The 12357-nt window shown below is 50.8% G+C and overlaps 1 protein-coding gene across 2 annotated transcripts in view; it reads left to right on the top strand.

The window, feature by feature from the left end:
* The window catches only part of LOC147107191 (dickkopf-related protein 3-like), a 31128-nt gene extending 21595 nt beyond the window's left edge, over positions 1–9533 (top strand). For both annotated transcript variants that reach the window (XM_086008369.1, XM_086008368.1), the window contains 4 exons: positions 4133–4225; positions 6215–6359; positions 7230–7386; positions 8670–9533. In XM_086008369.1, coding sequence (XP_085864495.1) covers positions 4133–4225; positions 6215–6359; positions 7230–7386; positions 8670–8967 — 693 coding nt within the window. In that variant the 3' untranslated portion in view covers positions 8968–9533. The remainder of the gene's footprint in view (positions 1–4132; positions 4226–6214; positions 6360–7229; positions 7387–8669) is intronic.
* The last annotated feature ends 2824 nt before the right edge of the window (positions 9534–12357 follow it).

The following is a 12357-nucleotide window of genomic DNA, read 5'->3' on the forward strand; positions in this document are numbered from 1 at the left end:
GGAATTCAGGCCTCTAAATGACCTTGGGATGCACTAAACATTTTTTAGCCTCTACTTCAGGATGTGCCTAACAACAATTAAACCTGTAGCTTTAAAGGGGCACAGCTCGGGGTATGCTGCAGAATAATACACTGTGCATTACATAGCCTAATGTATCACATGACTTGCTGTGAGTATTTCCAAAGGAGCTAAACTGGTTTCTAATGCGATGAATATTGTTGAGCCATGATTGGACTCTTGGCAAGATGACGCAATATTGAAATCAGCGTACAGAAAAAGAAACCTAAAGTCCAAAATCTCGGGCAGTGAGAACTGGTCCTGTAATCTCGGGCGGGGAGAATTGGTCCTGTAATGAGGCGGGGAGAACTGGTCCTGTAATCTCGGGCGGTGAGAACTGGTCCTGTAATCTCGGGCGGGGAGAACTGGTCCTGTAATGAGGCGGGGAGAACTGGTCCTGTAATGAGGCGGTGAGAACTGGTCCTGTAATCTCGGGCGGGGAGAACTGGTCCTGTAATGAGGCGGGGAGAACTGGCCCTGTAATGAGGTGGGGAGAACTGGTCCTGTAATGAGGCGGGGAGAACTGGCCCTGTAATGAGGCGGGGAGAACTGGCCCTGTAATGAGGTGGGGAGAACTGGTCCTGTAATGAGGCGGGGAGAACTGGTCCTGTAATGAGGCGGGGAGAACTGGTCCTGTAATCTCGGGCGGTGAGAACTGGTCCTGTAATCTCGGGCGGTGACAACTGGTCCTGTAATCTCGGGCGGTGACAACTGGTCTTGTAATCTCGGGCGGTGAGAACTGGTCCTGTAATCTCGGGAGGGGAGAACTGGTCCTGTAATCTCGGGAGGGGAGAACTGGTCCTGTAATCTCGGGCGGGGAGAACTGGTCCTGTAATCTCGGGCGGGGAGAACTGGTCCTGTAATCTCGGGCGGGGAGAACTGGTCCTGTAATCTCGGGCGGGGAGAACTGGTCCTGTAATCTCGGGCGGGGAGAACTGGTCCTGTAATCTCGAGCGGGGAGAACTGGTCCTGTAATCTCGGGCGGGGAGAACTGGTCCTGTAATCTCGAGCGGGGAGAACTGGTCCTGTAATCTCGGGCGGGGAGAACTGGTCCTGTAATCTCGGGCGGGGAGAACTGGTCCTGTAATCTCGGGCGGGGAGAACTGGTCCTGTAATCTCGGGCGGGGAGAACTGGTCCTGTAATCTCGGGCGGGGAGAACTGGTCCTGTAATCTCGGGCGGGGAGAACTGGTCCTGTAATGAGGCGGTGATGTGTGTGAGAGTTTCCTAGACTCTGATCTGATGAAAAACGTACGGTTCAGATCTAGAATATGCCTTAAGCGAGTTCCACTGTTGCATTAATTGCAGCTTAGTGTCAGAATCGAGACAGACGGGACGCACACACACACAGAGCGCAGCCTTTACTTGGAGAGAACAAGTTCCACGGCAATTGTATCAAATGTGGCTTCACTCTTGAATAAGTAAACAGTTACATCCTCCTTGTCCTAGTGAACAATTTAACAGCAGCAGGATTTTGGTCTCTAAGCAGATGTTTGACGGGAGGGTGGAACATTCAGGATTTTTGTGCGCTGGGGAAATGCCAGCTTTTTTGTGGTTTGAATTTTTTTTTAAATGTAAGATTAGACTTTCATGCAATGCTGCCAAATGTGTGGTGCTTTTCTTTACCACAAGAATGCGTCGAGTGGGCCGTCAGTCTGAGGCTGCCGCGATGGGGCGAGATGGTGGTCTGCTCGGCGACTTGCCTTGAATACTGCCTTCAGTCTGCTTACTGAGGCGTAAGGGAAGCAGCCAAGCACTACAAGTGGTGCAGAGAAAGGCTATGAGACTGAGGCCGAGTCTCGGTGGGGCCTGCTGTACGGTCACCCTCTCTCTCCCTCTCTCTCTCTCTCTCTCTCTCTCTCTCTCTCTCTCTCTCTCCTCTGAGTCAGAAGGATGTGGGTTCAAGTCCCACTCCCGAGACTTGAGCACAAAAATCCAGGCTGACGCTCCCAGTGCAGTGCTGAGGGAGTGCTGCACTGTCGGAGGTGCCGTCTTTCAGATGAGACGTTAAACCGAGGCCCCGTCTGCCCTCTTGGGTGGATGTAAAAGATTCCATGGCCACTAGTTCAAAGAAGAGCAGGGGAGTTCTCCCCGGTGTCCTGGGGCCAATATTTATCCCTCGATCAACATCAATAAAACAGATGATCTGGTCATCATCACATTGCTGTTTGTGGGAGCTTGCTGTGCGCAAATTGACTGCCGCGTTTCCCACATTACAACAGTGACTACACTTCAAAAAAGTACTTCATTGGCTGTAAAGCGCTTTGGGACGTCTAGTGGTCGTGAAAGGCGCTATAGAAATGCAAGTCTGTCTTTTCCAGTTGCCCCGCCCCCACACTTCCGCCATTGGACGCCCGACAAGGCCATACTCGAGCCCCGCCTTCCCTCAGCCAATCAGAAAGCAAACAGACTCTTCGTCCTCTATCCAATTGGATGATTCCTGATGCTCAGCTTCCCCCCCCCCCCCCCCCCCCCATCGCCAATATTTTTATAATTAATGAACAGAAGGGTTCAATAAAAATAAAAATAACACTTTGTTTTAATTTGTGATTGTTCTCCTGGGTGGCGCACAGCAAGCAGGGTCTTATTGAATGGCGGAGCAGGCTCGAGGGGCCGAATGGCCCACTCCTCCTGTTTCTTATGTACTTAATATATTGGAAACTGCCTGTAAACTTGTCACACAGTAATTACCCACTCCCGCCAGTGGTGGCGCTCTCAGGTGGACGTAAAAATCCCACGGCCACTATTTCAAAGAAGAGCAGGGGGGAGCTCTCCCCGGTGTCCTGGGGCCAATAGTTATCACTCAATCAACATCACAAAAACAGATTATCTGGTCATTATCACATTGCTGTTTGTGGGAGCTTGCTGTGTGCAAATTGGTTGTTGTGTTTGCCTACTGAGGCACAGTGACTTCAAAGTCAATCCATTGGCTGTGAAAAGGAGGGAGTGTTGATGACGTGAAAGGTGGTTTAAGAAATGCAAGTTCATTCTAAGAGTGGTCAAGGCCGAGCCAAATGTGATCCTGAGATTGAAGCGATGGAGGGATCAGTTCCGTACCAAACACCAGCTTATTTGTTAATGTGGAGCAGTTTCCATTTGTAGGCGAGATCTTGTCAGTAACCTAGTTAATAAGCTGAATGACCAAACTGTATCTTAAGCCAATGTTGTGACCTCCGGGATAATGTTTTGCCTCCGTCTATGAAAGCCTTGTTCTGACGGAGTGCTGACTCGCATACATTTCACCAAGTTTCATTTACTGCTGTCCTCTAAACTCTCTGTGAATCTTGCAAATTCATCATCCCTCTGATTGTGGTCTAATTATTTCACTGGTTCTGTGTGCACACCCTATAAAGCCTGTAATAGATATCTATATACGCACAAATGTTTAATTTAAAACTGTAACCGAGTCCTCTGTATACTTAATATTCCAACGCACTCCTGGCCGACCTCCCATCTCCCACCCTTCATAAATTTCAGCTCTTCCAAGACTCGGCTGCCCGTGTCCTAACTCACACCCAGTCCCGATCACCCATCACCCCCTGTGCTCGCTGACCTACATTGGCTCCTGGTTAAGCAACGCCTCGATTTTAAAATTCTCATCCTTGTTTTCAAATCCCTCCACGGCCTCACCCCTCCCTATCTCTGTAACCTCCTCCAGCCCCACAACCCCCCCGAGATCTCCGCGCTCCTCTAATTCTGCCCTCTTGAGCATCCCTGATTATAATCGCTCAACCATTGGCGGCCGTGCCTTCAGCTGCCTGGGCCGAGCTCTGGAATTCCCTCCCTAAACCTCTCCGCGCCTCTCCTCCTCCATAAAACCTACATCTCATGACCAATCTTTTAGTCACTTGTCCTGATATCTCCTTATGTGGCTCGGTGTCAAATTTTGTTTGATAATCGCTCCCTGTGAAGTTTTACTACGTTAAAGGCACTATATAAATGCAAGTTGTTGTTGTCCTACCAACACTGTGTGCTCTGCTATTACCAGTGATTCCTAATCTATAAACAGTAGGAAGGTTGTGTCTCTGTGGCTGCAGTTAATTAATGTCACAATTAATGGAATTGTGTTCCTGCAGGAATGTATTGTTGATGAGGATTGCAGCACGGACCATTTCTGCCAGGTAGACATGTTGGAATCCAAGTGTCTTCTACGGAGAGCACAGGAAGAGGCAAGTACTGTCCATCATCATGGTTCTTTTTTATTCATTCTTGGGGTGTGGGCGTCGCTGGAAAGGCCAGAATTTATTGCCCATCCCTAGTTGCCCCGCGAGGTGGGCCGCCTCTTGAACCGCTGGTAGTGGGTTTGATACAAACTGAGTGTCTCGCTCAGCCGCTTCAGAAGGGCAGTTAAAAGTCAACCATGTTGGTGTGGGACTGGAGTCACCTATAGGCCCAGACCGGGTAAGGACGGCAGGTTTCCTTCCCTGAAGGACATCAGTGAACACGTTGGGTTTTTACGACAATCCGACAGCTTCATGGTCACTTTTACCTCCAGGGTTTTTTAAAATTGGAATCAAATTCTCGAACTGTCCTCGACTGGTGTTGCCCTGATTACTGGCCCAGTAACATGAGCACCGCATCGTATCCCACGTGAGTGAACGGCAGCAATATTTTGTTTTCGTTTACCTCTAGTAAGTCTGTTCTTTTATCAAATTCTCTCGCCTTCGATCACAAGTACAGAAAATGCAGGAAGACGCTGAGCTGTTCGGTCAGATTCTGCGGAGGGGGAAGAGGACTTGACATTTTTGGAGAATTCGTCTGTTCACAGCTCAGATACCGACTGAACTTCCGAGAGCTTCCGGACTTCTCTATAGTTTTTATTTCTGATTTCCAGTTTTCTTTGCTTTTTTTTTGTTTCGATCGCAAGTACATTGCTTCAGTGTGTCCGTGAAACTTATTAAATTCCATCTCTCCGAACTGCTACTAATGAATTCCATCGAATGTACAGCCCAGAAACAGGCCATTCGGCCCCACTGGTCCGTGCCGGTGTTTCTGCTCCACACGAGCCTCCTCCCACCCCTCTTCAGCTCACCCCATCAACATATCCTTCTATTCCTTTCTCCCTCATGTGTTTATCCAGCTTCCTCTTAGATGTATCGATACTAATCGCCTCAACCGCTCCCTGTGGTAGCGAGTTCCACATTCTCACCACTCTCTGGGTAAAGAAGTTTCTCCTGAATTCTCTATTGGATTTATTCGTGACTCTCTTATATTTATGGCCCCTAGTTTTGGATTCCCCCACAAGTGAAAACATCTTCTCTACGTCTACCCCCTCCAACCCCTTTCATCATTTTAAAGACCTCTATCAGGTCACCCCTCACCCATCTCTTTTCTAGAGGAGGGAGCCCCTGCCTACATCTCTAAATCAGGGTATCCACATGTTGTAGGTGACACCAGAGCTGTTGCAGAGTCCATCACTTCTGCTTTGAAGTATCAATTCTGAACACAGCCTGTTTATCCTGGACTTGTTAATTTTGATGTGATGAGTGTTAACGGATACTGTAAGCAGCCCAAGTAAGGTGCGCAATAAATGAAAATCCAGAACTGACTGGAATAAATGAGCCTGAATTTCTTCAGGGTGTAAGAGAGAGCAGAAACCTGAAAGGTGTATCTGAGACGGGGACACTTGTGGTTCTGGGACTGGCCGTGCGATCCGAGGGTGTGGGTTGTGAAAGCGAGTTCAACCAATGGTGAGCTGGCACCAGAGTAACCCCAACTGGTTCACTAATGTCCGTCAGAGAGGAACTTCCCACCCCGGTCAGGTCCGGCCTACACGTGACTCCAGTCCCACACCACGTGGTTGACTCATTAATGCCATTGGATCAACCAGGGAGGGGCAATATTACACAGAATATCCAGCACAGACACAGGCCATTGGGTCCAACCAGTCTGTGCTGGTCTTTATGCTCCCCACGAGTCTCCTCCCGTTCCCTCCGCCTCATCTCAGTCTTTCAGCATGTCTTTCTATCCCCTTTCCCCTCATGTACTCGTCTAGTTTCCTTTTGAAATAAATGCGGCCTTGCCAGTGTCACCCACATCCCGACAACGAAAAGTTTGAATCCTCGTTACTGATTTGTCATGAATATTGATAATGGTTCCTTTGTTCGAGAAGCTTCCTAATTGTGTGTTGGCCGTCAATTTGTTCTGAATTTCCTTAGAACTGCACTCGCGATGGAGAATGTTACTCGGATCAGTTGTGTGTCTGGGGACAATGCCAAGCGAACGCCGAGAAAGGAGACGCCGGCTCCGTCTGTGAGCAGCAGCAGGACTGCGGCGCGGACCTGTGCTGTGCCTTCCACGCCCGTGAGTCACACCAAAACCAGATGATTCTGTTAAACCCTCCCGCGCACAGACTCCTGCTGCCTGACTCGCTCACTGTGAAGGCACTGGGAGCATCATCGCCTGGTGCAGCAAGTGTCAGTTTCAGAAACTGCAAATATCCAACTAGGCTTAGCTCAGATAATGGCCCTGTGGTTTCCAGCTGTGACAATTGATTGGTCTGTAGTTATCAGCTCTGATTATTAATAGGTCTTTGGTTACCAGGTGTGAGACTCTCTAATGGGTCGGTCCCTCTCAAAATGATGAGAAATAAAGCCATTTAAAGCTGTTTGTTTTCTGGACCTGGAGATGGAAATTTACAAGCTCCCAGCAACCTGCAAAGTTCCCACTCCAAATGGCAATTAAACTCTGATTGGCCTCAGGCTGTGTTAACTTGCAGCAATTAAACTCTGATTGGCCTCAGGCTGTGTTAACTTGCAGCAATTAAACTCTGATTGGCCTCAGGCTGTGTTAACTTGCAGCAATTAAACTCTGATTGGCCTCAGGCTGTGTTAACTTGCAGCAATTAAACTCTGATTGGCCTCAGGCTTTGTTAACTTGCAGCAGTTAAACTTGGTGGCATTAAAGGGGCAGGCTAACCCCAAATAAAACATTGTATGTTGTATGGTATCATGCTTTTGCCCTCACAAAACAGCTCACCATCCGACTGGCGTGAGCAACAAATGGGAGATCTCGTAAATATGTATTTTCTTTTACCAATAAATTGTGAAAAGTGACATTTTGCCCATTTAGTGGTTGTGTTGAGAGGTTTGACTATTTGTTAAATAAGCTGCTGCCTGAAATCATCACTGACTTTCTGTTCACTGTCACAAAGTCTTCTTTGCTTTTGCTCAGATCTCTTGTATCCTGTGTGCAACCCATTGCCCAACAAGGGCCAACCTTGCCACGATCCCGCGCACCGTCTGTTGGACCTCATCACTTGGGAGATGGCGCCAGAAGGAGCTTTAGACCGTTGTCCGTGCTCCAAGGGGCTGACGTGTCAACCTGAAGGGTAGGTGGTTCGGCACCAGGATTGGTTCAGACTTTGTACAGAGAGAATATGTCAGCTGTGGCTCAGTGGGTCGCACTCTCACCTCTGAACCAGAAGGTCGTGGGTTGAAGTCGAACTCCGGAGACTTGAGCACAAAACTTAGGCTGACACTCCCAGTGCAGTACTTGAGGGAGCGCTGCACTGTCGGAGGGGCAGTACTAAGGGAGCGCTGCACTGTCGGAGGGGCAGTACTGAGAGAGCGCTACACTGCCGGATGGGCAGTACTGAGGGAGCGCTGCACTGTCGGAGGGGCAGTACTGAGGGAGTGCTGCACTGTCGGAGGGGCAGTACTGAGGGAGCGCTGCACTGTCGGGGGCAGTACTGAGGGAGCGCTGCACTGTTGGAGGGGCAGTACTGAGGGAGCGCTGCACTGCCGGATGGGTAGTACTGAGGGAGCGCCGCACTGTCGGAGGGGCAGTACTGAGGGAGCGCTGCACTGCCGGAGGGGCAGTACTGAGGGAGCGCCACACTGCCGGATGGGTAGTACTGAGGGAGCGCTGCACTGCCGGATGGGCAGTACTGAGGGAGCGCAAATTGGGTGCCGCGTTTCCCACATTACAACAGCGACTACACTCTAAGTACTTCATTGACTGTAAAGTGCTTTGAGACGTCCGGTGGTCATGAAAGGCGCTGGAGAAATGCGAGTATTTCTTTCATTAGCGGTGGAACACTGGGCAATGTTCGGGGCAGTGCTGCCGGTTTTACAGGCTCCCTCCCTCCCTTAAAGGGAAGGGTCGATGGTGCGTTGAAGGAATCCTCAGGTCGTGTCTGTTGGGCGACGGCTCCTGCGATAGGCACATCACTGCCCCAAGCGCACTGAGGAGGGCTGAGCAATCGTGGGCTACAAAAAAAATCAAACACCAGAATGGGGATATAAATACATTTTGCCCCACCTGACCTCCACTGCCTTTAACTAGCGCTCCCCAAGCGACTGGCCAAGGTGACAGCGCCTCCTGCAGCTGCCGTTGTTGACGCCCGGCGAGGCTGCGGGGTCCCGGAGCGATATCACTAACGGGGCGCTGCGTACCGGATGCTGTAACGATCTTCAGGGCGCAAGAGTGCGAGGCGATAAGTCTTGGCGCAAATCCGCCAGGGAAGTTCATGGGTGTCGGTGGCCCCTTAGCGCCCCCCAGAGGCACTAACAGGAGGCGCAAACCAGGCCAAATTCTCCCCCATTACGTTTGTACATATTACGCAGAGAAACTGTTGAAATCTTTTTTCTTTCACTCCCCCCACCCCCTCAGTAACGGCATGGTGTCCGTGTGTAAAGACTCCAACCTAAATCAGGGTGCGGTCATTGCAGACCCCCCTGAGTACGTGGACATTGAGGACCTGCCGTTCCTTAGTCTCGTAGTCCGGGAGGACCCCGGGGACGGGGAGAGTTACGACTACGCGACGCCAGATATGGAAGAGGTGCGGGCTGCAGAGAGAGCAGCGATGGATTCGGTGAGAGGCCTCTATAACCAGGAGAATCCAGAACAATACGACGATGTGTGGAAGATCCTGCAGGAAGGCGAGGCCGGTGAAAGGGACAGGGCCTGATTGACGCAGTCAGCGTTCCCCTTCAGTCCTAACCAGGTCTTTGAAAAGCCCTCGGTCACAGTGACCTCTCTGTACTCGGCCTTTCTGTGCAATAGGAAAAGCAAGAAGTAGTTAGAAGCTTAATACGTTGGTTTATTTTTACAACCGATTGGAAAATGATGTGTAGTTCTATTTGGCAATCTGTCCGCACTTCACTGTTTGTAGCTTCTCTCTCTCTAGTCATGCGGACGATGAGTATCTTCGCCCGGTCGGTGTTGATGAATCGGATGGAGTTCCCACTGGGACACGGCTAGTGGAGGGTTTGTCATATTTGGAGCGTCGCAGAATATCAGCAGCTTTCCTTTGCTGTAACTTAGCAAGATTTTACCGCTAATCAAAGGGTTCAATCTAACTCTGACATGTATCGAGCGCAGAAATCATCCCGTCATCTCCATGTCTCCAAGTGCAGGATGTGTTTCTGACAACAGCGTCAAGCTGCCAACAAATCACTGCTTTTCCTGATGAAAATGTTATTTTTTTGTGTGTAACAGTTGCATTAATCAATAAAAGGAACATCTCAGTTGTGACTTTGGATGATACCCTGGTGTTTTATTCATAGTTTTACACAGAATTTACAGCCCAGAAACAGGCCATTCGGCCCCACTGGTCCGTGCCGGTGTTTCTGCTCCACACGAGCCTCCTCCCACCCCTCTTCATCTCACCCTATCAACATATCCTTCTGTTCCTTTCTCCCTCACGTGTTTATCCAGCTTCCCCTTAAATGTATCTGTGCTATTCGCCTCAACCACTCCCTGTGGTAGCGAGTTCCACATTCTCACCACTCTCTGGGTAAAGAAGTTTTTCCTGAATTCCCTATTGGATTTATTAGTGACTCTCTTATATTGATGGCCCCTAGTTCTGGTCTCCCCCACAAGTGGAAACATCTCTACGTCTACCCTATCAAACCCTTCATAAAGACCTCGATCAGGTCACCCCTCAATCTTTTAAAAAAATTCCTTCATGGGATGTGGGCATCGCTCAAGGCAGGCATTTATTGCCCATCCCTAGTTGCCCTTGAGAAGGTGGTGGTGAGCCTCCTTCTTGAACCGCTGCAGTCCATGTGGTGAAGGTGCTCCCACAGTGCTGTTAGGGAGGGAGTTCCAGGATTTTGACCCAGCGACGATGAAGGAATGGCGATATATTTCCAAGTCAGGATGGTGTGTGACTTGGAGGGGAATTTGGAGGTGGTGGTCTGCCCTTGTCCTTCTAGGTGGTAGAGGTCGCGGGTTTGGGAGGTGCTGCCGAAGAAGCCTTGGCCAGTTGCTGCAGTGCATCTAGTAGATGGTACACACTGCAGCCACGGTGCGCCGGTGGTGGAGGGAGTGAATGTTTAAGGTGGTGGATGGAGTGCCAATCAAGCGGGCTGCTTTGTCCTGGATGGTGTTGAGCTTCCTGAGTGTTGTTCGAGCTGCACTCACCCAGGCAAGTGGAGAGTATTCCATCACACTCCTGACTTGTGCCTTGTAGATGGTGGAAAGGCTTTGGGGAGTCAGGAGGTGAGTCACTCGCCGCAGAATACCCAGCCTCTGACCGGCTCTTGCTGCCACGGTATTTATGTGGCTGGTCCAGTTAAGTTTCTGGTTAATGATGATCCCCAGGATGTTGATAGTGGTGGTATTCAGTGATGGTAATGCTGTTGAATGTCAAGGGGTGGTGGTTAGACTCTCGCTGGTTGGAGATAGTCATTGCCTGGCACTTCTGTGGTGCGAATGTTACCTGCCACTTAGCCCAAGCCTGAAAGTCGTCCAGGTCTTGTTGCATGGGGGCATGGACTGCTTCATTATCTGGGGAGTTGCGAATGGCACTGAACACTGTGCAGTCATCAGCGAACATCCCCATTTCTGACATGATGGAGGGAAGGTCACTGATGAAGTAGCTGAAGATGGTTGGGCCTAGGACACTGCCCTGAGGAACTCCTGCAGTGATGTCCTGGGGCTGTGATGATTGACCTTCAACCACCACAACCATCTTCCTTTGTGCTAGGTATCTTTTCTGGAGAAAAAAGCCCCAGCCTGTTCAGTCATTCCTGATAGTTAGTTCTGGTATCATTCTTGTAAATCTTGTTTGCACCTTCTCCAGTGCCTCTATATCCTTTTTATAATATGGAGACTAGAACTGTGCACAGTGCTCCAAGTGTGGTCTAACCAAGGTTCTATACAGGTTTAGAATAACTTCTCTGTTTTTTCAATTCTATCCCTCTGGAAATGAACCCGGTGCTTGGTTTTCTTGTTTTAATGGCCTGATTAACCTGCGTCGCTACTTTGTAATTAGTGAATCTGATTGGATCATTATTCGCACACAAGCATTGAGCGACAGCCCTGATAAAAAGGTTGGTTAATAAGGCTTTGAGCACTGCAACAGACGCGTGGTCTCTGGGTTAATGTCTCCCCCTCTGCATCGGCCCCTCCACCAGTGCTCGCCAGGACAGGAGCCAGAGTGCGGCTGTGCTCCGATCCGAGAACGGAGCTCCATCCTGCAACTCCCAGAGGCCACCGGCCGAGCCAAGCTGACAGTCAGAAACCACAAACTGGAGAGAATCGCAGAGACTACTTTGCTGCCTTGTTGGTTTTCTTCTTCGTCTGTCTGTCTCTCTGAGCTTGGAATTTACTCCCTAATTCCTGAGTCACTGGGACACTCTGGGCGATTGGGAGGAGTCGATGTGTGCACTCAACTAACAGCAAGTGTGGAAGTCTGGAACTGGCGTCAGCTGTGGCTCAAGTGGGTAGAATTTGCCTCAGTCTGACGGTCGTGGGTTCAGGTCCCACTCCAGAGACTTGAGTGCAGGAATCATGCCATGCGATCTTTTTACGCCCATCTGGGAGAGCAGACGGGGCCTGGGTTTAATCTAATCCGAAAGACCACCTCCGACAGTGCAGCGCTCCCTCAGTACTGCCCCTCCGACAGTGCGGCACTCCCTCAGTACTGCCCCTCCGACGGTGCGGCACTCCCTCAGTACTGCCCCTCGACAGTGCAGCGCTCCCTCAGTACTGCCCCTCCGACGGTGCAGCGCTCCCTCAGTACTGCCCCTCCGACAGTGCGGCACTCCCTCAGTACTGCCCCTCCGACAGTGCAGCGCTCCCTCAGTACTGCCCCTCCGACGGTGCGGCGCTCCCTCAGTACTGCCCCTCCGACGGTGCGGCGCTCCCTCAGTACTGCCCCTCCGACGGTGCGGCGCTCCCTCAGTACTGCCCCTCCGACGGTGCGGCGCTCCCTCAGTACTGCCCCTCCGACGGTGCGGCGCTCCCTCAGTACTGCCCCTCCGACGGTGCGGCGCTCCCTCAGTACTGCCCCTCCGACGGTGCGGCGCTCCCTCAGTACTGCCCCTCCGACGGTGCGGCGCTCCCTCAGTAC

Source organism: Somniosus microcephalus, chromosome 15, assembly GCF_052327205.1.
Source record: "Somniosus microcephalus isolate GS21.2 chromosome 15, FLI_Smic_1.0, whole genome shotgun sequence".
In the NCBI taxonomy this organism is placed as follows: domain Eukaryota; kingdom Metazoa; phylum Chordata; class Chondrichthyes; order Squaliformes; family Somniosidae; genus Somniosus; species Somniosus microcephalus.